Source organism: Rattus rattus, chromosome 2 (genome assembly GCF_011064425.1).
Source record: "Rattus rattus isolate New Zealand chromosome 2, Rrattus_CSIRO_v1, whole genome shotgun sequence".
In the NCBI taxonomy this organism is placed as follows: domain Eukaryota; kingdom Metazoa; phylum Chordata; class Mammalia; order Rodentia; family Muridae; genus Rattus; species Rattus rattus.
This window is the reverse complement of record NC_046155.1, coordinates 97,527,129-97,552,562: the sequence shown is the minus strand read 5'-3', so window position 1 is coordinate 97,552,562 and position 25,434 is coordinate 97,527,129. Positions and strand designations below refer to the sequence as shown.

The following is a 25,434-nucleotide window of genomic DNA, read 5'->3' as shown; positions in this document are numbered from 1 at the left end:
CCCTGCACCGGTAACTGCTCAGCACTTGTGTTTGGGCAGCAGTAACAGTTCTATTTCTTGAGGGTTGGTAGAGTAATGTAAGGCTTCTAGACTTCTGACAGGTACACAGGAGGCCCTTGCTAGCTTCTCGGGGAACATCTTGAGATCTTTTCGGTTTGCAGGTTCAGGCCCATCTCGCTATTCACCCCATTCGTCAGAGGATGACTGGTACAATGTTGGATAATGCCAACGCTGTCATGGGGACGGCCCGCCCCTTAATCCTAGCAGGCATTTGCTGTTTCTATGTTGTGTCTGGAACACTGAGGGATTCTTTATACCCAGCTTGGCTGTTTCTGTTTGTCTGTTTTCAGTACGTGTCTGAGTGACTCTCTAGAATTACCTGTGCTGGTTCTCTTTTCTGGGGGAGTCTTGGTATTACACCCCTGAGACGGACATGTTTGAGACAGACTAATGACCTGATTAATCCCAACAAGACCAACCTTGAAAAAGGAGAGAAGGCACAAATGAATGCTAGGTATAAAAAGCATATGGCTACAAGCAAATAGATGTATTTAAAATTCACGAGAGTGTTATTACCAAGTTTATGTCCGTGACCCTTGAAATTAGAAACCAGAAAATGTCAATATCAATTACTGGAACTGGCTCAAGAAGAAATAAAAAAAACTGGAATAAATAAGTCACAATGAAGATGTCTAAATGGTAGTAAAATATATTCATGAAAAAGACCAGGCTCAGTGGTTGAGAGCACTGATTGCTCTACCAGAGGTCCTGAGTTCAAATCCCAACAACCACACGATGGCTCACAGTCAACTGTAATGAGATCTGACACCCTCTTCTGGTGTGTCTGAAGACAGCTACAGTGTACTCACACACATAAAATAAATAACTCTTTAAAAAAAAAGAAAGAAAGAAAGAAAAAGACCAGCGGTATACAGGAGAATTTTATCAGGTAGTCAAGGAACAGCCCCTCCTACACAACTTGGTCCAAACAATTTAAAAGTAGGGAAGTCAATTCATCTAAATGTATAACCTCAATCCCAATGTTATTTGACCACAATGTGAAAAAAAATTGAAAATAGCAGAGCAATTTCACTTATAAATACACACGTCAGTATTTTAAGTTACAAACAGCAAGCCAAGTTCAGCATAATAAAAATATTCCTTTGAGCAAGGATTATTATCTCAGGACAAATAATATGACAGCATCAGAAAGAACTATCAATATTAAAAAGTAAAACCAGACATCAGTTGACATAGAAAAATTCTCAATAGGATCTAACGCCATCCACTTTAAAAACAAACAAACAAACAAACAAACAAAAAAAAACCTCTGTGCAAAGTAGGAGAATGAGAAGTTTCTGTAAAACAGAGCAGACTTCATTCTTAAAGATAAACTGTGAGAAGCAGCCCAGACAGACAGACATCTGTTGGCACAGACCGCTCCAGACAACACAGAGTACTCATCAATGCGAAACACAAACAAGACACAGACATATTGGAAGCGCGGCAACGGATTACACTTGCTAGAAACACAGAATCATCCCCACCCCACCCGCCGACAGAGCTCATTACAGAGGGGTAAGGTTCCCAAACACAAGATTAACTTAGAAAAATAAATGTATCAGGCTAGTGAAACAGAACAAGGGATCCAGAAATGACACCCAAGTATATGTGACGCTTATATGGAAGAGACATCACCTATTCAGGGGGGCTTAAGGGATGGGGGGGAGGGGGGATTTAGCTCAGTGGAAGAGCGCTTACCTAGGAGGGCCCTAAGCCTCCGGGTATGGGACAATGACACCTGTGAGAGAGAGGGGAAAGTGGTTTTTCAGGTTTATTTTATTTCTATTTATTTATTCGTGTGTGTGTGTGTGTGTGTGTGTGTGTGTGTGTGTGTGTACCCACAGAAGCCAGAAGACAGTTTCAGACTCCCTGGAGCTGGATTACGCGTGCTCATGAGTAGTCTAATGTGGGTGCTGGGAACTCGAGATCACTGCAGGAACAGCAATTTCTCCTGATAGCTGAGCCATCTCTCCAGCCCTGGGGGATTAGATCCCTAACACATCCTCCATATGAAGACAAAAACCCAATGAGTTTGCTATAGACTAAACTGTAAAAAGATAATAAAAACCCTGTATGTATGATTACGTATCCACATAAGATCTGTGGAGGAAAATTGTGTAAGCGAAGGATGTAGCAGACTTGAACAAAGAACATGTTTAATGTGCTTACATATGGGCAACTCATCCCTTAAAAGAAGACAGTGGTGTTTTGACAAAGAAATCCTTAAGTCTTACTTAGCAACAAGAGTAGATTTTGGGGTTGCAATTTTAACTTGCCAGATAGGGTGTGAGGATATGGCCTGGGGATTTGAAGCTTGGAAAGTTCTCCAAGAGGTGCTTCCATATCCTGAGGTTTGAGAACCCGGACTACAGAATGACCAAGAATTTAGGATGTTCTGATTTCCCGGCTATGTAGTCTAGATGCACTGCATCAGAATTCCTGGGTGGGGCATCATATACATCAGCATTTAAAAAAAAAGCCTATGTAATCATTTGTGTGCATGTGCACCTCTGAACACATGTGCACATGCATGTGGAGGCCAGAGGTTGACAGCAGGTATCTTCCTTGGTCATGTGCCACCTTACATTTTGGCATAAGATCTCACTGAACCTAGAACTCACTCATTTAGCTAGGCTAATTGGCCGCTGAGCTCCACGGATGTCACTGATTGCACCAGAGCTGGGGTGACAGATGCATGCTGCCCCACCTGACATTTTATATGAGTTCTGGGGATCTGGGCTCAGGCATTTGCACAGCAATCAGACTGAGCCATCTCTCCAGGCCCTGCATTAGCATTTTTTAGAGACCGTACACTACAGAGAGGTTGAGGCACTTGCCCTAGGTGAAGACTTGTGTGCAGAGAGGCCTGTGGGTCTTACTGGCTTTCCTAGGTGAGCATTTCCTTCTGGAGTAACATGGCAGAGCTCAGGCTTTATTCTAAAGAAGACATGACCCCCTTCCTAACACAGCATTAAAGCTCACTCATTGGTTTCCCCCAGCATCTATGTTGGTATAAAGCAGGGCTTGGTGATCATTTTATGCTGTAAGTTCAACCACACGAAATCGAAGGAAATTTATCATTATGGAAGTGAATAAATTTTTCACTAAGTCCTAAAGTCCCATATGACCAACAAACCCAAGACAGAATTAAGCTGTGAAACATACAAACAGGACAAAACAATGCCCTTCCTCTGAGCACTCCTGATCGAGCTGGGGAGATGCGGGCTAGCATGTCCAACACATAAGCAAAGACAAAAGAGTTCATATGGTGCGCTGTGACTAGAAGGGAAGGGATCATTTGGAAAGACAGAACCGAGGAAGGGGCTGAAGGCTCAGTGTCTGAGGCTGTCTTGAGACATTGGCAGAAGAAACTAGGGACGTATGCAGTTGGTGCATTGGGCATGAGCCAAGCCAGACCCGCCTTCTCTAACCTTCACTCGAGGCTGGAAGGCAGACACCAAAGGCTCCCTTTCCTTCTGACTTCCTGCTATTGCTTCCTTCTTTCAAGTGTTTGCTGTTGCTTTACTAATTTCCCCTCCCAGAGCCTCCACTGATCATATCTGGGAAGAGGTTGTCATTAGCATTGCTGCAGGGAGCACCTGGTGCCACATCCATCCCTGTTAGCTGACAGCCAGGGCAATGGGGTTGACTGGGAGGGGAATTTTAATGCCTTCCTTAGGACTCATCTATCTCCTGACTGAGGATGCCAGGTCAAATGTCATAAATGGCTTCCCAATAAAATCTACCTTTAAGACATGGTTCTCGATTTTATAGTGTTATCTATGTCAAAGAATGTATTAAAATTTTATCAACCTCATGATTACGGAGAAGGGCAACGATACCCCCAGATACCATTTACACCTGCTGACCAGGACAATTTCTCAAAACCAGAGTAGCCCAGGGTAGTTGATGTTAGTCACTGACTGCACATTAGCACATATATGATTCTGCATACAGAATGACCAGTGTGTGGCAATGATGGATCACATGTCCTTTTCTGTCTGGTAAAGCACACTGCTCACATTGCTGCCAAGTGATGGATGTCACTTGTAAAGCCCACGAGAGGGACCAGCCGCCATGGCATAAACGAACCATGACTTATGGAAAGTGGCAGAAGAGAGGGTCGTATAAATCAAATTACCATTGATGTGGAGCCTAATTTGGTTTCTATGGTGACATCAGGCCCCTCTACAATGGACATGGGGCATAGTTAAATTAAAGAGCTATCCAGAATCATAGCAAGGAAAAGACTATCAGACAATAGGGGAGGAAAAAAGAAACAATGTTCCAGATAGGTCTATACATCGCAGACATTTTTTAATCTACACTGTATGTAAATTTATAGACTATATTACTTCTTCCCAGACACTTTCACCCGAAAGTCCATGTCTCTGAAATTGATTAATGTTTCTTACGGAACAACCACAGCAACCAAGTAAGTTTCACAACAAATTTGTCATAAATTCAAATTGTTCATTAAAGAAATGTCTGCCTTTTTTCCTCTTAGAAAGACACGTTTTTTTAATGTTTCAAAATACAGCAAAAGGGCACAGATGGGCACAAAAAAAATCAAATATATGTGTTTTACAGAAAATGTGATTTAAAAAGAATTGAGGTGTTCAAAGATTGTTCATAATGAGTTGATAGAATTCTGGCTGGATAAAAGCAGTCATTCTCACTGGCTTCAAGGGAATCACGTCCCCTACACGAGTCTGACCAGCTGGTATTTGTGTAACTGGAACCCTGAAGGAGGGAAGCATGCCTACCACAGGTAAGTCTTTGTTGCAGGGTACATTGCTATACGGAACAAAGGCACAGACCAACATTTGGAGTGAGTCGTCACATCTGAGGGGCGTGCTCATTTTCGAGCTGTCTGACCCAGCTTCCACAAATAGAACAACTCCAGCCAGTTTAGAAACACAAACGGAACAGGATCCCCCAAGGCGGTGTGGGAGCCTTGGCTCTCTGAGTCCAACTGGCATGAACACTATGAAGGTAAGAAGAGGTGGATCCTGCTGGTGGCTGGTAAGGTTCCACCCACCAGGGCGTGGCAGAGTGGAACTGGAAGAGGAAAGGGGCAGCAGGAACCAATGCCAGGGCATGCACAGACCGACCTCTCAGATAAACGAACAAGGATTTGTGAGCACAGGTACCCTGGCAGAACCAGACACTCTGAGCATCTTGGCTTGTGCGTGTTTCATGCCCCTTCCTGTTTGTTTCCGTCTCTCTTTTGATCCTCCATTGCTAGTATAAACAATATTATGTAAACTCCACTTCCCTGTGACTGTCCAAGGGAAAGGAGCTTTGTCCTTGCTTGACCAGAGCTTCGAAAGGAAGTGAGAGACTACTGCTGAGAGGCCAGTCTGGTTGTGATACCAGTTAACCCAGAGAGAGGTACCTAGTGGGACCTTTCCTGCAGAATGCAGGAAGATGTGGAATTCTGAGGCAGGGGTTTGATTTTGCCTTAACAATAGAGTCTCTATGAATGGCAGTCTCCTTGCTGCATGTGGGGAGTGCCTGCCCTGTCTACCGAAGAGGTTAGCAGAAGACACTAACTCTGTAGCCCTTCCTTCCACACTTGCAGGAAAAGGGCACCTAACTGACTGTGGCACTGAATGAAGACCTCAGGAGCCATACCAAGGCTAGCTCCATGACTAGCATGCACATCTGCTTCCTCAGTACCCAAGCCAGGTGCTACACGTTCAAGTCAACCACCATCTATCAGCTAGATGATGTTGGTTGAAACATAAAGGAAGGCCCGAAAGCTAAACATTCAGAGATGTGCATTGGATGGATGTGAGGTGAGAACACAGGCTGGAAGGGCCAAGGCTGCATACAGCACAGGGAGGATGGTAGAGAAGGGTGTGTGGGGGTGAAGATGGGGGATGTTTCCATGCTTGAAAGCGTTCATTTACAAGGAGTGTGAATGTGCCAGAGGATAAGGAACACATTAATGGCTGTCCTTTGAGAGACTCCACCCAGCAGCTGACTCAGACAGATACCCACAGCCAAGCAGTGGCTGGAGCTTGGGGACTCTTATGGAAGAATAGGGGGAAGGATTGTGGGGCCCCAACTCCACAGGAAGACCAACAGGGTCTTAGGACCCTTAGGGGCCCTCAGAAACTGAACCACCAACCAAAGAGCATACACAGGCCTCCCTGCATATATACAGCAGGTGTGCAGCTTGGTCTTCAAGGGCGTCCCAAACAACTGGAACAGGGACTACCCCAAAGCTGTTGCCTGTTGGGGGCTATGTTCTTCTAGCTGGGCTGCCTTGTCTGGCCTCAGTGGGAGAGGATGTGCCTAGCCCTGCAGAAACTTGATGTACCAGGGTGGGGAGATACTCAGGGGGAGGCCCCACCCACTCAGAGAAGAAGGGAGAGGGGAATGGGGAGAGGGATTGTAGGGTGGTGCCACAGGAGGAGGGCAGTGAGCAGAAAGTAAAGCAAATAAGTAAATAAATAAACAAAAAAGTAAAAAAGAAAAAGAAAGACATCTGAACACAAAGGGAGAAATAAATAAGCTGTCTCAATGGAGAAGAGGGCTGGGGACATCTAGGAAGCTGAGACCAGAGTCATGTGGTGTCACATAGGATATTATAACAGAAACAAAATCTATCACTATGTCTCTGGCATGGCCAGTCCTCCTGAGTCACTTCTTCCGATCTTTCCATCGGCTACAGCAATGTGTGGCATTTAGTCTCTACTCAGATCTGTACAGAACATGTCAGCTTAAATCAGTCCTTGTGTGGACGGTTCTAAGTGGACTATTACTGATTCTATCTTACAGATACGAACGTGAGGCCCAGGAAGGTTAAGAAGCTCGCCCAATGTGTCAAAGCTACTGAAGCAGCAGGAGGGAAATGACTACAGAGTACTAGTGGTTGAAGAGAAGAGCCAGTTGTAAGGAGCAGGTAGAGAACCTAGAAAAGGGTGTGGCTCTTGAGTGTCCGCCAGGAACTGGGAGAGTAATCAAATAGGAAGAGACCAAGAGAATGCAAGGGACTGGGGAGGAGAAAGGGTCTCACGGAAAGAAGTGATGGATGCTGGTGGAGCCAACTAGGGGGCAGGAGCCAGGCTAAGGCAGCAGGTGAATTGATGGGACAGGAGGAAGCTGACAGGGTCTCTGTGGGGCAGGCAGGGTGCTGAGCTGGGCAGCCAAGAGGGAAATGTGGCTTAGGGGTGGCACAAAGATCAAGTTGGGAAGACCAGTGTGGAAACTGTTAAGGGCTTTCCCACAGGGCGGGGCAGTGAAGTCTGGGTTGGAAGGGTTCTGGAATGATGGCTGGAGAGGGCGTGGTCTGGCACTGGAGAAGACGCTGAATGCGAAGCTTTCGGTGGGGGGGAAATGGGTGGTCCTCGCGAGGGAATGAGGGTGACCAGCATCACCTGCTGCCCGTCTCACCTGTAGGAGCTGCTTACTGTACTCGTCACCTCCTCCCGGATTTGCCTGTTGAGGGCATCAGCCACCGCGCGCCCTTTGCCTCCTTCGGGCCCTGTGCCTTGGGCATGGGCAGCGGTCGTCTGCTCGTGCCCCTCGGAGCGACGCACCATCCAGGCCGGCCCCGCCTTCCTCCTCGTGTCGCGTTCATCTGCACCAGATGCCTTTCCAGCCGCAGGGCCGCCCTCCTGGGTCTGGGACTGGGCGGGTGGCAGCGGCGTCTCTTCGTGCCCTTCGGTGCGAGTCACCATCCACGCGGGTCCCGCCTTCCTGCGTGTGTCACGCTGATCTGCACCGGACGCCTTTCCAGCTGCAGGACCGCCTTCCTGGGTCTGGGACTGGGCCGGGGGCAGAGGCTTCTCCTCGTGCCCTTCGGTGCGAGTCACCATCCACGCGGGTCCCGCCTTCCTGCGTGTGTCACGCTGATCTGCACCGGACGCCTTTCCAGCTGCAGGACCGCCTTCCTGGGTCTGGGACTGGGCCGGGGGCAGAGGCTTCTCCTCGTGCCCTTCTGTGCGAGTCACCATCCATGCTGGCCCTGCCTTCCTGCGTGTGTCACGCTGGTCTGCACCGGACGCCTTTCCGGCCGCCGGCACCCCGGCTCCTCCAGCACCCTCCGGGTCCCGGGCATCAGCAGAAAGTTGTATGGGCCCGCGCTCTTGGCTTTGAGGCCGACGCTTGGGCATCCCGAGAACAGGCGGGGAAGGCTGCGAAGTCGCAGGGATCTGCACGGGCTTGGGGATCCAGGGGTGGTCCCCGCGGCGGGGCAGTGGCCAGGCGCGGAAGTCCTTCTGGTACTGGGTCTCGCGCTCGAAGGGCGCGTCGGACGGCTGGTACTCGCTGCGCGGCCGGCAGCTGGGCTCGGGCCGCTGCACCTTCCAGGCACGATAGTCCTGTCGCATCACCGAGTCCGCGGGGCCTGAGCCGGAAGTGGAGCCCGAGGCCGCGCCCAAGCCCAGCCCGCTCCGGCCGGGGGCGGCTGCAGTCTCGCGGTCGCCGCTGGGCCCGGGTGCCGGCCCTGTTGCCCGGGCAACTGCATCCGACTCTCCCTGGGCTGGCTGCGTCTCTATGGCGACAGCACGCGAGGGGGGCGCTAACCCGGGCTGCGGCAGCGCTGGTGGCTGCGGAGGGGCGCCTGGATGTTCGGTGGCCTCCGAGTACTTGGTGAAAACCAGCGGCACAGCAATGTCCGCCTTGTCCAGCTGGTTCCAAAAGCGGGCGATGCAGCAGGCCCTAGTGATGCACGGCCACGCCATAATGCTAGTCGCAAAGCCTTTTTGTGGTCCTAAATCAAACCTCCGATCTCCCTTTAACTCCAACCCAGACCCGCCAATGTGGATCCCACTGCTTTCTTCCTCTTAAAAGCCCTTTGCCTCGTCCTCCTCCCTCAAAAAGCACCCGGGGACGAGGTACCACTGAGATAAAGTCCGTAAAGTCCCTCGATTACCGGCTGCAAACGCCTTCTGCAGAGGACCTACTGTGACCAGTGAAGAATGGGAGCGAGGCTCGGCGTCCCAGAGTCCAGGCCTAGGGCGTCTGGGCGCGCCCTCTCTGCGACTGCGGTGTCTAGCAGACCCCGGCCGAGCAAGGAGATGCTTGGCAAGGAGGCTGTGGGCTTAAGCCATGGCGCAGCGAGAGGGCTGGGCAGGATCTGCAAACAGGCTTCTGTCTCCTTTCCGTCTGGTTCAGCCGGCCGCCTAGCGAGGCTTGGCAGCGGTCACCTCCAACCCAGACAGAGCAGAGAGCACAACGGCCTCCGCCGTATCTATACCCCTGGTGATGCCGCAGCCGCCGCCGCCGTCGTCTTCTGCTGCAGAGAGGCGGCCCCACCCTTTTTTGCGGCTCAGCAAGGGAGGGGGGTGATCAAGAAAAGATGCTGAGAGTATGCGCGCTGCAGAAAAAAAAAATCACCTGCTGTCGTCAGGGCGCGCTGCTGAGAGGTTGCCCTCTCCCTGTCCCCTCCTCCCTTCTCTCTGGCAGCTCCTCCCTCCTCTGTTCCCAGGCAACAGCAGAACTGGGTCCTTGATAGGTTCAAGTCCCAAGCTCCTGAGGACTTGCTGTCCTTGAGTTGCTAGCTTCACATCCTAGAACCGAGTCAATCACTGAATATTAATTTTTTTAAAGTGTAAGACCGCCCTGCCTCCATGAAATGTCTGTTCCAGACTAGATGCTTTGGCTTCTTTTTAAAAATCATTTTCACTTTTAATTATATGCTTTTGTCTATGTGTGGGTCTAGGCACATAGGTGCTGGTGACAGCTGAGGCCAGAGGGCCAGAGGTACCAGATTTTCCTGGTGCTGTACAGGTGATTATGAGCTCCCACCCCACCCCCATATGAATGCTGGACTCAGACTTGGGTCCTCTGGAACACCAATACAAGTTCTTAACCACTCAGCCATCTCCTCAGCCCCTGAATAGGTACTTTTAAAGGGGGGGGTGCTGTTAATTGGTGCTCTGAGATCTCTTGCTTTCTCGGGGGGGGGGGAGAAGAATCCATTTTCTTAAAAGTCCCTATTGTTTATTTACTTTTAACTAAATTACTTGTGGTGTGTGTGCATATGTATATGTCTAAAGGAGGATGCTGGGTATTCTGCTGTATCAGTCTCTGCCTTGGGACATTCTCTGTCCCCTTGAGACAAGGCTTCTCACTGAGTCTCAAGCTGGGCTCAATGGCCAGCAGGCCCTGCAGCTCTCCTGGCTCTGCCCCCTACAATGCTCACCTGACCACACCCTGACTTATGCCTCACTGCACAGGATTTGAACTCATGTCCTCATGCTTGCACAGCAAGGGAACTGCATTAGGAGTCCAAAATCCTGAAAGGGAAGAGTCCATTATTAGAAGGTGAATATGCCTTTCTGGGGTGAACCCCCTAGACCTGTCTCTCTGGATTAACCCTTAAAGGGGAGACAAGGTCCTGCTGCCACTTGAGATAGATAGCATCCTTTCTGATACAGGCAAAGTCAAATAGTAAGCAGTGTTTCCGATTAGCTCTGACTTAATAATAAGCCCTAAGGGTCCTTCATATCTTCCCATAGCTCAGTATTTCATTTCTTTTCTCTGTACTATTACCTTATATGGGTATTCCATAGTTTACTTATCCATTCACCTACTGAATGGCATGCTGGTTGTTTTAGTTTGGGGGATTATAAAAAAAGCTGCTGAAACAGTATATAGGGTTTTGTACAGACGTAAGCAAGCCGTGAACTCCTTTGGGTAATTGTGAGCAGGGTTGTGATCACAGGGCCAAAGCATTGTTAATTTTATAACAACGTGAACTGTCTTCCACAGTGGTTATGCCAGTTTTGAGTTCTCAGTATTAACTAATGAGAGCTCCCGTCTCTCCATCCCTTGCTGGTGTTTGCTGCTGTCTCTGTTTTGGTTACATTTTTTGTTTAATTTGCAAGTCTCTAGCAACATACTACATTGTGCAATTTTTTTTCTTATGCCAATTTGGCCAGGGACAACTTCTTTGGTGAGGGATTTGTTCAAGGGATTGTCCTCCCACCTCTACATACATGTATGCGATGGCATGCCCAGCCACAGGCATACACACTTATGATAGATAGATAGATAGATAGATAGATAGATAGATAGATAGATAGATAGGGTGGACAGACAGACAGATGGACAGACAGACATATAAAAAATCTGATATTTAGTAGTGCATATGTTAGAAGCAAGCCCTGGTTTAATAGCCAGCAATGTGCAGATATAATTCCACACACACACCAGATTAATGTGGAAGATCATGAGTCAGCTCAAAAGCATGATCATATTTGATACCCAACAATCAAATCAATATCTTGGAAGTTAGACCTTTCCATATATATCAAAGGTGCCCACTCAGCTCCATGCTTTATCATGAAATGCTGGGCTTTCCCCTTCTTCATTAGGGGATTCATATATATCAAAGGTGTCACTCAGTTCCATGCTTTATCATGAAATGCTGGGCTTTTCCCCTTCTTCATTAGGGGATTATGGGACACGGTCACAGGCTTCAGTTTTAAACCTATGTAGTCCTTGGAGGACTCACAGGACGTCTGCTGTGGCTGCCATGAGATCAGAAGCAGGGACGAAAGACACAAGATGATGGCAACTTTGAATTCTGGGACCAGAATAAAATAATGATAATATTTTAAGATCAAAAATATTTATGTGGAGTCCTAGAATTTCAAAATAATGAAACAACAGAGTTCCGGAATCATGAAATAAATGAAAAGTAGATCAAATATAAGAAGCTAGAAATTACAGATTCACATACATCTCTCTCTCTCTCTCTCTCTCTCTCTCTCTCTCTCTCTCGCCCCACCCCCACTGGTTGTTGCTATAGGCTGTCATAGACTAAATGTATGTGTCCACCACATGCATTTATTATACCTATGTTAAAACCCTAACCAAAGCGCTAGCTTTAGGGGAAGTATGGGTCTCTCTCGCCCCACCCCCACTGGTTGTTGCTATAGGCTGTCATAGACTAAATGTATATGTCCACCACATGCATTTATTATACCTATGTTAAAACCCTAACCAAAGCACTAGCTTTAGGGGAAGTATGGGTGAAGTCATGAGGATGCCGCCCCCAACACACGCACACATCAGACACGTGCCCTTATAAGAAGAGGAAGAGGCTGGAGTCACATGTTTGCAGCATCTGCATAGCAGGAAACGGGTCTTCACCAGACACCACTTGTATCTATCAGAGCTTTGATCTTGTACTTCCCAGGCCCTGGAACTGTGGGTAATGAACGCATGCTGTTTCAGCTCCCGGTCTATGGTGTTCTGTCACAGAACCCAAGCAGGCTAAGAGACACAGTAAACATGCCTTCTTTTTGTTGACTTAAAAGAAAATTTTCCTTTGTACAAGATGAGTGCATTTGGAAGACACATTTTTAAAACAACTATAAAGTCCTCAGATTTCTGAGAGCCCTGTCACTCATTATCTGGTCCAAATACTACACTAAGCAAGATCACCTGACAATCTGCGACTTGTTTGTTACCCAAGGAATTGTCTTTAACAACTGTTGGTGTCTCTTGCCCAGCATACTTACTATGATAATGTTTGTCAAATGATGATTTCTCTGACTCCATTATTCCCTCTACACTTAGAATAAAAAATGTCTAATGCAGAGAAAAATAAGCACGCTTTCGGTAGGTCACCTTCCAGCTTGTAGCTGAGTACAAATCCTACAGCAGCAGCAATGGTTTTAAGTCCTTTGTGGTCTTTAAACATATAGTGGCAGAAGTCTTTAATTGCAACACTCAGGAACCAGAGGCAGGCAAACCACTGTGAGTTCAAAGCCAGCTACATAAAGAGACTGTCACGGAGAGAGAAAGGGGGAGAGTGCAGGGAGAGAGGCAGAGAGACAGACAGTTTTCTCTGATCAGTAAACCTGTTTCTTCCTCACAGACAATGTCTCCTCTAGCACACGGTAAGTTTGTACTAACGAGGCTCTCCCTAGAAACAGCACATTCTGTTTTATTGGTTTATTTACTTATTCCTGGACAAACAATACAAAGATCATGTGTGTTAAAGCCCCCTTTTCTCTTCCTCCTCTCCTCCTCCTCCTTTGTTTTCTGTATTATTTATCTTTTCACAGATATTTCTAAGTTCTTACTAAGTACCAGGTCCCATCCCACGCCGTATGACACAACACCGAACAAAGCAAGCCAATCCCTGTGTGGCCCTTGGGCAGTACAAGCTGCCTTTCATTGTTCCATATTAATTTTGGAATCAGTCTTACCAATTCTTGACAATTCTAATGGAAAGAAAAGTTTCATGAAATGTTTTACAGGGCTCCATTGACTAGATACGCTGTGTTCTGATTTGTAAAAGAACGTGTGAGCTGTTTCCAGTTTGGGAATATTAAAACATCACGCTCCTATTAATTTCTCTATCTGTTCCCAGGAGCATGGGTTCTATAGTTCTATATGCTGGGTTCTATAGTATACACGTCTGACTTTTAAAGAAACAGCCAGACTGATTTCCAAAGTGCCTCTACTATTTTATACTCCCATCAGCAATGAATGACAGATCCAGTTTCTCTGTACCCTTGAAAATCTCCAGTGATTTTTATTTTGGCCATTCTTTTTTTTTTTTTTTTTGAAGTTGCACATAAAGGGTTTATTTTGAATGTTTTAAGGAAGGATAGAGTTACATCATAATTATAAAAATTACTTACAGAATTAACAGATATTTTGGCCATTCTAATAGATATACGATGCCATGTTCACCAGTCCTCTGTCACTGTGACAGGAGACCTGAGGTAACCGCTTCTGAAGGAGGAAAGTTTGTTTTGGCTCACAGGGTTACAGGCTTCAGTCTGGGGTACCCTTGCTGTCTTAAGTCCTCTTACACTGTTGTGACAAAACACCAGGACACAGGAAGTGAGTCTATGGAAGAGTTTACTCTAGGGCTAGGGTTCCAGAGGGATAGGAGTCTGTCACCATCACAGTGGGGAAGTGCGGCAGCAAGCACCGTGCCTGACGGCAGGAGCAGCTGAGAGCTCACATCCCCAACTGCCAACAGGAAGCAGAGAGAACCGACTTAAACGGGCTAGTCTCTTGACACCTCAGAGCACCACCCTCCCACCCACACACCAGTGACATACTTCCCCCAGCAAGGTCGCACTTCTAAGGTTTCCCAAGCAGCCACCCAATGGGACCAGGTATTCACAGACCTGATCTATGAGGGTATTCTTATTTAACACCCCACAATTTCCTTCATGGCTGCTGTAAGGTAGCACAATGTGACAGGGAGCCCATGGCAGAAGATTGCTCACCTTCGGACAGCTGGTAAACAAAGACAGAGGACAAGGAGGTTCCAAAGTTCCCAGGGCAGAAAGTCCCATCACCCAAAAGCTCCACCAGCTCCCAATAAAACCAGAATCAGGCACCAGAACATCAAACACAAGTTTTAGTAAAAGATATTCAAGACCCAAACTACAGCCTATTGCAGGTTTTACCATGCATTTCCCTACAGTTTGTGGTGGGGACATCTTCCTGTGCCTGGCTTGAAAGGGTGTACTTTAAACAATGTGTCTGCTTCAGATACACTCAGAGAGGTCTCACCTAGGAGGGAAGACATACCCTGGATGTGGACACCACTATCTCCATGGTCTGGACAGAAACAAAGAAAGTCCTGTCTGTTGGCTCATGCCTTTTATCCTCCGTCTCTCAGGAGGCACAGGCAAGTGGATCTCTGTGTGTTCAAGGTTAGTTTGGTCTACACAGTGAGTTCCAGGCTTGGCCCTATCTCAAAACAAGAAAAGGAGAAGGCTAGAGACATGAATCACTGGTCAAGAGTGCTTGCTGCTCTTCCAGAAAACCAGGGTTCTGTCTCCAGTACTCCCACCGGGTGGCTCACAAGCACCTGTTACCCCAGCTCCACAGAATCCAGCACCCTCCTCTGGCCCTCCACCGTGCCTGAACACATATGGCAACACACATATAAACTGTATAAAGTAAACACCTCTTCTCTTTTAGTTAATAAAGGAAAGAAACTGAGCTGATAGCTGATCTCCTGTGAACAGTTTTGCACCATGATGCATTGTATCCTCAAAGCGTGAGCCAAAGGAAACCTTTATTCTCTTCTAAAAACAGATTTATTTTTATTTTTAATTGTATATACTCATGTGTCTGTCTATGGGGGTATGCATGGGAGTGCAGGTGACTGGAGGCATCGGATCTCCCTGGATCTGGTGTTATAGGGAACTGTGAGCTCCTGATGTGGGTGCTGAGAACCAAACTTTGCACAGGCTCAGCCACTCAGCCAAGTCTTCAGCCCAACCTTCTTTGTTTGTAAGCTGCTTGTTATCATGTATTTCGTCACAGCAATGAAGAAAGTTAACTATACAATAAGCAACGTGGTTGTCAATTATTTTTCTCGGACCCCCCCTCTTCTCAGAAACCATTCGAAACTCTCTACTGCTCATAAGATGCAACTTGCCTTGGATTTATTATTTACATAAGTGACAAATTTCCTCCTTTCTCACTTTTAAACCTCTCATGTCTTTCTCTTCTCCAGTCACCCTTAATGTATCTCTGGAATTACTTTCCTGAACTTTAATAAGAATCTTCCAGTAACCTCCCATTAGGCATCATGGTGAATTTTGACATAAAATATTTAGAAACTATCCATCAACTTCTATTTGCCTCAGAAAGTCTTGTAAAAAAATCATGAAGAGATGATGATGAACTTACAAAAATGCTTGTCCAGTCTCTTCGTAGACAACTGTATCTTCCCCACTTTGATTTGTCAACATATTTAATTATAATAACAGTCATTCCTATTCAGCCGTGCTTGCTTTTTTGATAGGACACCAGTTCGATGGTGATGTGTTGTTCTTTTAAATGTGCTTCAGAATTCCTCTACAAGATGTTAAGAATTACTGTATTAATATTCATAAGTGAATTAGAGCTATCGTTTTCCTTTTGCTGGGCTTTTTGGCAGGTATGGCTTTCTGAGAAGCGTGACACGGCCTTCCTCTTCCATGCTCTGTAACAGGGCACATGCAATTCCATCTGCACTTTTCTTGGTCACCTGACATGACTCACTCACCTGTGAATTCCCTGCACCCCAGGGATCTTTTGTACCTGCCACAGGGATCATGTCATTCCCTTCTTAAGGAATCCATTTCTGGGGTCTCACTGCCCCTGGGATAAAATCTAGGCTCCCAACGGCGGCTTTCAACATTACATGAGCTTGCTACAGCGTGTGAGTATCCTGCTCTCGTTCAGTATCCTGTTGTTGGCTGTGCCCTGGTTGCCCTGCTGCCTGACTATTGTGGGACCACACTAGGCTGCCTCTAATGCAGGAAAGAACCTAAAGTAAGGTCCCTCAGTCCTTTTATGTCACTCTGCTTCCTTAACGTGTAGCTTCTTCTACTCTAAAATCATTTCACTCACTTAAAAATCCTGTTTGCTAGCCAGTGGTGACTCCCGCCTTTAATCCAAGCAATTGGGGAGGCAGAGGCAGGTAGATCTCCAAGTTCAAGGCCAGCCTGGTCTACAGAGCGAGTTCCAGGAAAACCAGGGCCATGCAGAAAAACCCCATCTCAAAGACAAAACAAATAAAACCCAGTCAAAACAAAAAGCTCCTTACTGTGTAGCGCCCTGGTGTTACTGTGTAGCGCCCTGGTTACTGTGTAACCACCCAGCCTTAGCTGCTGAACTCTGAGTTCCCCAGGATCCTGCTGTCTTATTTGCCCTAATTTCATCCAACAGTTACGTTTATCAGAAGCAGATAGGAAGAGGTTCATCCAGAGGGTCAACCAGAAGACCAGGAAAGGGGACAGTCTGAGAGAAAATTGGTACCATTGTTGGAGAAAGACAGGAAGGAATGGGCTAGGACAGACTTCAGGTCTAAGCAAGCTTAAGGACAGCAGAGAAGTCCCCGTAGTCTTTGGAGACAGAATGAAGGGAAGTGGAGAGGACGGGCCACGTAGATCTGAGAGTTACCCTTACACTTTGATTAATGCATATCTTCCCCCGACTGCGTTAATGAGTGTGGTGATAATGGTGGTGCTGGGATGGAATGGTGATGACGGTAGCTATAGAAATGGTGGCAGTGGTGGTGGTGGTGATGGTGGTGACCATGGAGATGATGGTGGCAGTGGTATGAATGGTAGTAGTGATGCTGATAATTTTGGTGGTTAGTGATGGTGATGTGGTGGCAATGGACATGGTGGTACTGGTGGTGGTAAAGATGTTGTTGGTGATGATGGTGGTGGTGACAATGGTGGTAGGGGTGGTAGTAGTGATGGTGCTGATGAGGGTACTGGTGATGCTGCTGATGGTGATGATGGAGATGATGTCACAGTGCTGGTGTTGGTGATGGTAGAGGGTGAGATGATGTGGTGGCAAAACTGTTCATGAGGATGTTATTTGGAATGTCCTTTAGAGATCCTGTTCTTTGCTTGTCAAGCAGGGAAACCCTGGCCATAGTTATGTGAGCAGCATATAAAAAGAAAAAAGAAAAACTGGGGACAGAGCCTGGGCCAAGTCTGTGCTGCCACCTTTTGTAGAATGACTGCAGTTGGAATAAAACTGGACCCCAGCCATCCACTTCCAGTAAGTGGTAGCTCGTCTTAACTGGGTTGCTGACATAGACGATCTCATGATTTCATTTGTTTTTTCTATTTAAAAGACAAGCCTTCTCTTTAGGCTGAAATAGTAAGGTCATGTGCAGTGGTCAGGGGAAGGAGTTTTTCGGTGGTTGATTTGCCTTTGGGGAATACAAGACAGCATGGCCTCCAATTCAGCCCAGAGGATGTACGTTTGGCCTTCTGTGCCTCTTCAGAAAGATGGGGAACAAGAGACACTGGGGACAGTGAAGGGAGAGAGCAGGGCTGTTGGGAAAATACCTTTGCCAGGCAGGCCGTGTGAGGCCTCAGTGCCCATCAGCAGTGAAGAAAAGAGGCCTCCTGCCTTTCCCACATAGGATCAGACACTGGATGCTCTGATGCAAAGAGCCAGGGCAGCGGGGGGGAGGCTGGCCAAACTCCGAGTCTCGGTGACTGAGCAGACTGTGAACCGAAAATAGACAGAGCGAGGAAACCACTGCATACCCCAGGAGCCCGCACCTTCCGACTCCTCCGCTGCCAGCTCCGAGAGTGTGGCATACTAGGAGTGAGACCCATGTGTGCAACAGCTGTGCTCTGGCCTCTCTCCACCTAGCACAGGACCCTGAGACCCTGGAGGAGTCAAACTTTAAGAGAGTTCCAGGACAGCAGAGGCTACGTAGTCCTATCTTAAGAAAATAAGAAGAACCTACACAAATTATTTAAGCATCCAGAAGAAACGTCTGAGTTCTAAAATGGGATAAGAAAACAACACTATCAAAATAAATAGTCATCTGGAGTGGGAAGTTGGCTCAGTGAGAAAACGCTTAGTGTGTGAACATGGAGGCCTGAGTTCAGATCTCCAGCACTCACAGGAAAAGCCAGGCGCAGCAGTAATCCCAGTGCTGGGGGAGAGCACAGGCCCAGTGAAGTGAATCAGAAATATATATACATAACTACAGCGGCCACAAAGAAATACTCAACAATGACCTCTGGTATGCACACATACATACAAACATGTAAACACATATAATATATACATACACACCAAGAATGTTTAAATAAATGTCTACAAGTGCAGGGTTTATATTATTTTTATTTTTTTATTTAGTTTTTTTTCCCGTGTTTCGCTGTATGGCTTTGGTTGTCCAGAACTCGCTCTGTAGACCAGGCTGGCCTAGAATTCACAGAGAACATCTGCATCTGCCTCCCAAGTGCTGTGCTTAAAGGCCTGTGCCACACGGCCTAGAGATACAATTCAACAGATAAGAGCACTGGTTGTTCTTCCAGAGGTCCCAGGTTCAATTCCCAGCACCTCCATGACAGCTCACAACTGTCTGTAACTCCAGTTCCAAGGAACCCAGCACCTTCACACAAACATACAGGTAGGTAAAACACCAATGCACATAAAATAAAAGTAAATAAATGATTTTTTAAAAGATGTACTCATTTTTATGTCATGCATGTATGAGTGCCTGCATGTGTATATGTGAACCATATGAGGGCCTAGTGCCCTCAGAGGCCAGAAGGGAGCATTAGACCCTGGAATTGGAGCTGTAGAAGCTGTGAGCCATCACAGGGGTGCTGGACACTGAACCTAAGCCCTCTGCAAGGACAGCAAGTGCTGTGAACCTTCGAACCATCTCTCCGGCTTCTGCAAGTGCGGTTTTATGCCAGCTAGTCAAGGGGAACCCAAGACAACTTCACCTCGGTTATTATCAATACAAGTTCAAGTTTCAGAAAGAGGATGAGTAATGTACTCTTTCCCAAACTGGAGATAATAAAAATCCTTTTAAAATGTTTACTGCAGTAAATAGCGTTTAATGCAGGAGCCATTTATAACACTCATCATGACGAGGGTGGATCTCAAGTCCCAGAAGGCCTTACGAGAACTCTTCTGGCCTGGCAGAGCAGTGTCTCTTCCGGTCACTGCAGTGCTACAGAGAGAAATGGAACTGAGTGTCACAACGGGGCAAGCGGGTGACACTGAGGCCATTGCCATCAGTTGCTGTGGTCTCTTAGGAAACGGGGATGATGTCCAAAGATGAAGGACCCATGGGCTGCACACAGGAGTGAATCCTGTCTGTGCCTTTCCCTGCCTGAGCAAGAGAGGAACACGGTTAGAAATAGGTTCCAGAAACTCCAGTGGTTCTGCTATGTGGAGGATGGATGGGCCCCGGAGGCCAGGAGAGTAGGGCTGAGGCCAGTAAAGAAGTGGTCGGGTGGATGGCAGTATGGGGTGTGCCTCTAGGAGGAAGAGCTACACCTGGTAGAGCTAACTGTGCTTTCCAAAGGACTCGAAGCAGGAGGCTGAGGAGAGGCTGAGGTGAGTGGAATGTTTGCTGAGCAAGCACGATTACCTGAGTTCGGATCCCCGGCCTCACATATAAAGCTGAGCACAGCAGTGTCAGTGAGACAGAGGTGCACACATATGTGCAAGTATACACACCCTAAAAGAAGAATGGAAATTGAGGTAAGGAAGGAGGAAGAGTTTGGGTACCCTGCTCCCAGGGTCCTGGGTTGGGGAGCAAGTGAGTGATGGGACCACCCAAAGCCAAGGAGTAAAAAAACAGAAAATATCAGTTTGGGACATTGAAGGCTTGGAGGGTTTGTGAGGTATCTGAGGAAACCTGCCTGAGACTCAAAGTGGCCTTTTAGTATTAAAGATGAGCCCTGGGTTCAGGAGGGCATCATCAGGTGCAGCAGAGCCCAGATTTCCTTCCCTGAAGGCCTACAGGGCACATCCCCATGCCACTGTGATATCACTCACTTATTCCAGGGCCAACCCTCTGCATATGCTCTGGTCTCCTGGGGGGGGGGGGCAGGTCCATGGAGGTGGGAGGAGCTCCCCACTATAAGAGTCATGCCTTTCCCCTCCCACCGATTGTCGTCCCAGCAGGCTCCAGAAGGAAGTGATGTTTGGTTCTCAAAGATAGGATAGGATAGCCAGGCAGGCATGGTGATGCACACCTTTAATCCCAGCACTCGGAAAGCAGAGAAAGGGGTATCTCTGTGAGTGGGAAACCAGCTCCATCCATATAGTGAGTTCCAGGCCACAAAGGGCCATCTAGTGAGACACTGTCCCAAAAACAAAACAAAACCAATCAACCAAACAAAACCGAACAAATGGGTTGGTATGAGGAGGTCTGGCTCCTAGCTGAGGGTGTTGCTATGGGAATAGGAGAGAAAAATACTAGGGAACTGAGCCACAGTAGGTCCTGAGGAGGGCTGTAATCCTGGGCTGCTACGACAAGGTATCCTCAAACAACAGAGGTTGACACTTACGGAGGCCACAAGTCTGGGAGTCAGTGTCGTGATAAGTCGTCTTGACTGTGAATTTGCCTGGATTTAGAATCAATTAGGAGAGACACCTCTGGGTGTGTCTGTGATGCATTTTCAGAGGTTTCACTGAGAAGGAAGCCTCACACAGAGCACAGGGGGTGCTGAGACTGCAGACTGCAGAAGGAGGACAAAGGAGGAAGCAGAGGCCTGTATGCATGGCTCTGTTTCCTGACTGTGGGCATAATGTGGCCAGCTGCCTCGTGTTCCCACTCCTTGTCATCCCCCCATGGTGGACAGCACACCTAAGCCCGAGTAAGCATAAAGCCTTCCATATTGAGGTTTCTTTTGTTTGGGTATTCTGTTATAGCAACGAGAAGCTGTCACACCCAGCTTAAATATGTGTCAGCAAGGGGAGCTCTTCCGGATGTCCCATGAGAGAGCCTATCATCTTGCCTTGTTCAGTTTCTGGTGTGCTCCCTTCCTTGTGTTCAAAGGGCATCTTCCTACATACTCGCCTCTCTTCCATCACCATGTAGCCATGTTGTGCCCCTGGCCCTCTGTTGCCTTCTTACAAGGATCACTGTGACAACATCGTTCAACCAGCTGTAGAGTCACGTGAGGTCATTTCAGACCCTTTCCTTTAGTCATACCTGTCACATTCCTTTTACCACACACAAAGCATTGTTTACAGTTCCAGAGGTTAAGATAGATATCCTTCCATATATGCCCAGCATTTACATCTTTACCAAGACAGGAAGGACTGCATTCAACCCTGAGACCCAATGCCCGGTCTCCAGTGTCTCCTCCAGCTGAGCGCTTGGGCCCACTGGGTATGTTCCAACAGTTAGGCAAACACAGTTGAGCAGCACTGAAGTCTCTTTACGGATAGATGTCTCGGAGTCGCTACCATGTTCTGCATTCCAACTTCCAGCTCTCTGAGAGTTACTGAGACAATAGCAGCCCACACTGTGGTGTGGACACTGCTGTCCAGGACAGCCTGCCACATTCACTGTCCTGCCTGCAGAAAAGAACTTCAGCTCTCAGAGAGCTTGCAGTGGGACGAGAAAGCCTCAGCTCTCTGTTTCCTCATTCAGAGAAAACACCTCCGAGGTCCCTGAGTTAGAGGTTCCTTTGGAGAGAGGGCGGAGTTCATATTGGCCACACACTGGCTGAAATGCCTCACACTGTCCAGTAAAGAACACAGCAGCCGTCTGCAGCGGTGAACTGGGAGGCATCATCCATATCTGGAGAAAGGACATCTGTGTGAGGAGAAGAGACAATGCCAGGGCCTGGGTGGGCTCACAATGATCTCACTGCAAAAGACAAAAGGCAAAGGAGGGTGTCATCACTTCAATAAGCTGAAGTGGTTTATACCTCTGAGTTTGCTTCTTCCTCTGAAGATGAGGTAAGGTCTCATCCTCACAGTACCTGACATTCAGGGCAGAGACTCAGGATCCTCCATCCTGACAGTGCGTAGAAAAGAATGCACTGCTCATCTCCAGCCAAAGCTAGCAACCGGTAACAGGTCAGCCCACATTCAACCTCAATCTCAGCCCGGTCTTGAGAAGGCCTTCTGACTGCAGGTCCTCATATTGTCCACCAGAGGGAGTAGCTCTCGTTGTCGAAGGCTGATTTTCCTCTTCCAATTCCTCTCTACAGGCACCCTCTCACTTCTTGGGTTTCCGAGCCTGGGGGTTTCACGTTCAAGGGAAGGTGTGGGGTGCTGCTCTAGTTAGGGAATGAAAGTGTGACAAAGGACAAAGAAAATGCTGGATTTCGATGGGTTTAGTAAGGACTCAAACGGAACCTTAATTCTACATTTAAAACTCAGTCTAGCAGTAGCCAGGATATGGTGGCGTACGCCTTTACTCAGTACATTGGCCATGCTGGTCTGAAATGGCTCCTAATGTCCAAGTAAAGAACAGGTGGCCAGCCAGGTGATGGTGGAGCTCGTCAGCACTTGAGAGGCAGCGGGAGGTGGATCTCTGAGTTTGAAACCAGTCTGGTCTACAAAGTGAGTTCCAGGACAGCCAGAGCTACATAGAAAAATCTTGTCTTAAAAAAAACAAACAACAACAAAAAACAAAACAAAACAAAAAACTCAAAAAACACAAACCAATCCAACCCAACCAACCAAAGAAAGCTCACTATATATCAAAAGGCATTAAAACACATTCTGCGGGGTTGGGGATTTAGCTCAGTGGTAGAGCGCTTGCCTAGGAAGCGCAAGGCCCTGGGTTCGGTCCCCAGCTCCGGAAAAAAAGAACCAAAAAAAAAAAAACAAAAAAAACACATTCTGCAAAACCCAGAGTTAAAGCCCTGAAATTTTTAATTCTTTTTTTTTTTTTTTTTTGTTTGTTTGTTTGTTTTCTTATTTTTCCAAGACAGTGTTTCTCTGTGTAGCCCTGGCTGTCCTGGACTCACTCAGTAGATCAGGCTGGCCTCAAAGCCACAAAGATTTGCCTGCCTCTGTCTCCCAAGTGCTGGGACTAAAGATGTTCATCATTACTGCTCATCTGAAATTCAGTTCTTAATGGAAAACAGAAGCAGGAAAAGATATCTGTCTAATGAAAGATGATTCGTGTGGGTACATTGAAATTTTATATGATTTGTTCATCTAAATAAGATTAAAAAGACAAGCCCAAAACGGAGCGGTGAACAGTCCACGTTACCATAACAACTGCATTCTAAAGTCCTTCAGAGGCTGGGGAGATGGTGCAGTCGGTCATCTACTTGCTGTGCAAAGGTGGCTCTGAGTTCAGACCCCTGACACCCGTAGAAGAAGCTGCACAGAGCGTACCTGGGACCCCAGACCTCACCTGTGATCCTAGGAAGGCAGAGGCAGGAGGACAGGGCCTTTACGTCCAGCTGGTCTAGCTGGATTGGTAACCTCCATGTTTACCTCAAAAACTGAGATGGACAGCATTTGAGGAAGGCACCTGGTATCCATCTCCATGTGCACACACACACACACATCTGAGCCTGCATGCCCACGGAAAACCCTCACGGGTACACACAAGTGCACACATGTAACCCTGTTGCTCTGGAAGCTGAGGTAGGAAGGCTGTCATGAGCTTAAGGCCAGCATGGGCTCTTTAGTGAGCTCTTGGCCAGCCAGGGTTCCAGAACAACATCCTGTTAAACAAACAAACAACAGAGTTTCAAAAGCTCTACAACACTGTAAAGAAATGGGGAAAGTTAAGCCTAAGCTTTTCACAGAAAAGGAATAAAGGAATTAATTAAGAAAGATACTCAACTTCAGTGATGAGGAAATGCAAAATGAAAGCATTTTATACCCTGGGCAAAAACAAAACAAAACAAAATAAAACAAAACAAAAATGGCTCAGTTCCATCCAGTGCCAGAGAGGAGGAGGATCCAGGGGCCCTGTGTCCGTTTGGAAAATAGTTTGATTGTCCTTCCCAACTTGGATATTCACTGCCTCTTGGATTCAGCAGTAGTTTTGAGACTGTGGGAGGGAGTGAAAAACCGAGGGCTGAAACCACCAGAAAGTGGGAGCCATCTTCTGTAGGAAAACGGCTGTGCAGAAAACGGCTCTGTAATGTTTGGAACATTTCTGTCAAGAAACGGCTAGAACAGGAAATACCCAGAAAATGATACCCAATGACCACTGTGCTAAATCTTACTAGTTGTTAGGGAGATAACTAAGCACAGAGAACATTCATCCACATGGTTCCTATGCACTGGGGAGGCAGCACAGTGGTAGAGTGCTTGCCTAGCATGGGCAAGGTCCTGGGTTCAATCCCAGCATCACAAAAACAAAACAAGGGTCACAGCATGGAGAAAGACCAGTAGCAACCTGAATTCTTGTATCATGCCTGTGTCTCCACTTCAGAAAACCACGATTTGTGGTTATACCATGACCCACCAACTCCTTTCCCAAGCACATAGCTCAGAGAAGGGAACAAAAAGGTGTACCACAGGGTGTACCAGGAGCTAGCAGGATGGCTAAGCAGATAGAGGGGCTTGCTGCTGGGCCTGAACCTGAATTTAACCCCAGAACCTATGTAAAAGTGGAAGGAGAGAATTGGCTCCACAGAGCTGTTCTCTGACCTTCACACGTACGCTGTAGCAGGCATGCACCACCACCCACAAGATAAACAAATCTTATAATAAAGATTATTTTTTAAAAGATGTGCAAGAATTTTTCACAGTAGAAGCAGGCAGATCTCCATGAGTTTGAGGTGGGCCTGATCCTCAGAACTAGTTCTAGAGCAGCCAAGCTACACAGAGAAACCTGTCTCAAAAAACGAACAAAGAGGGGGAAGTTAGAGTAATACAACTCATGCAGCCAGAAACTATCAGCAGGAAAATAGATTACATAATAGTCACACCATGAAATACTGTACAGCAAGAGGTACCCCACCAACATACAAGATGGATGACTCAAATGTACAATCTTGAGCCAAGCAATCAGTCTCCAAAGAGTACGTGCTGTATAATTCTCTTTTATAAAGTTCAAAAACCCAGATAAGACTGGGGTGGTGCCCACCTACAGTCCCAGTACTTAGGAGTTAGAGGCAGGTAGGTCAGGAGTTCAAAGTCATCACCAGCCGTGTGTCTAAGGTCACCTGG

The 25,434-nt window shown here is 47.2% G+C and overlaps 1 protein-coding gene across 1 annotated transcript in view; it reads right to left on the bottom strand.

Annotated features, from left to right (window-relative positions):
• The window catches only part of Map6 (microtubule associated protein 6), a 64,306-nt gene extending 54,967 nt beyond the window's left edge, over positions 1-9,339 (bottom strand). The window contains exon 1 of the mRNA XM_032893009.1: positions 7,468-9,339. Coding sequence (XP_032748900.1) covers positions 7,468-8,759 — 1,292 coding nt within the window. The 5' untranslated portion in view covers positions 8,760-9,339. The remainder of the gene's footprint in view (positions 1-7,467) is intronic.
• Between the last annotated feature and the right edge of the window lie 16,095 nt (positions 9,340-25,434).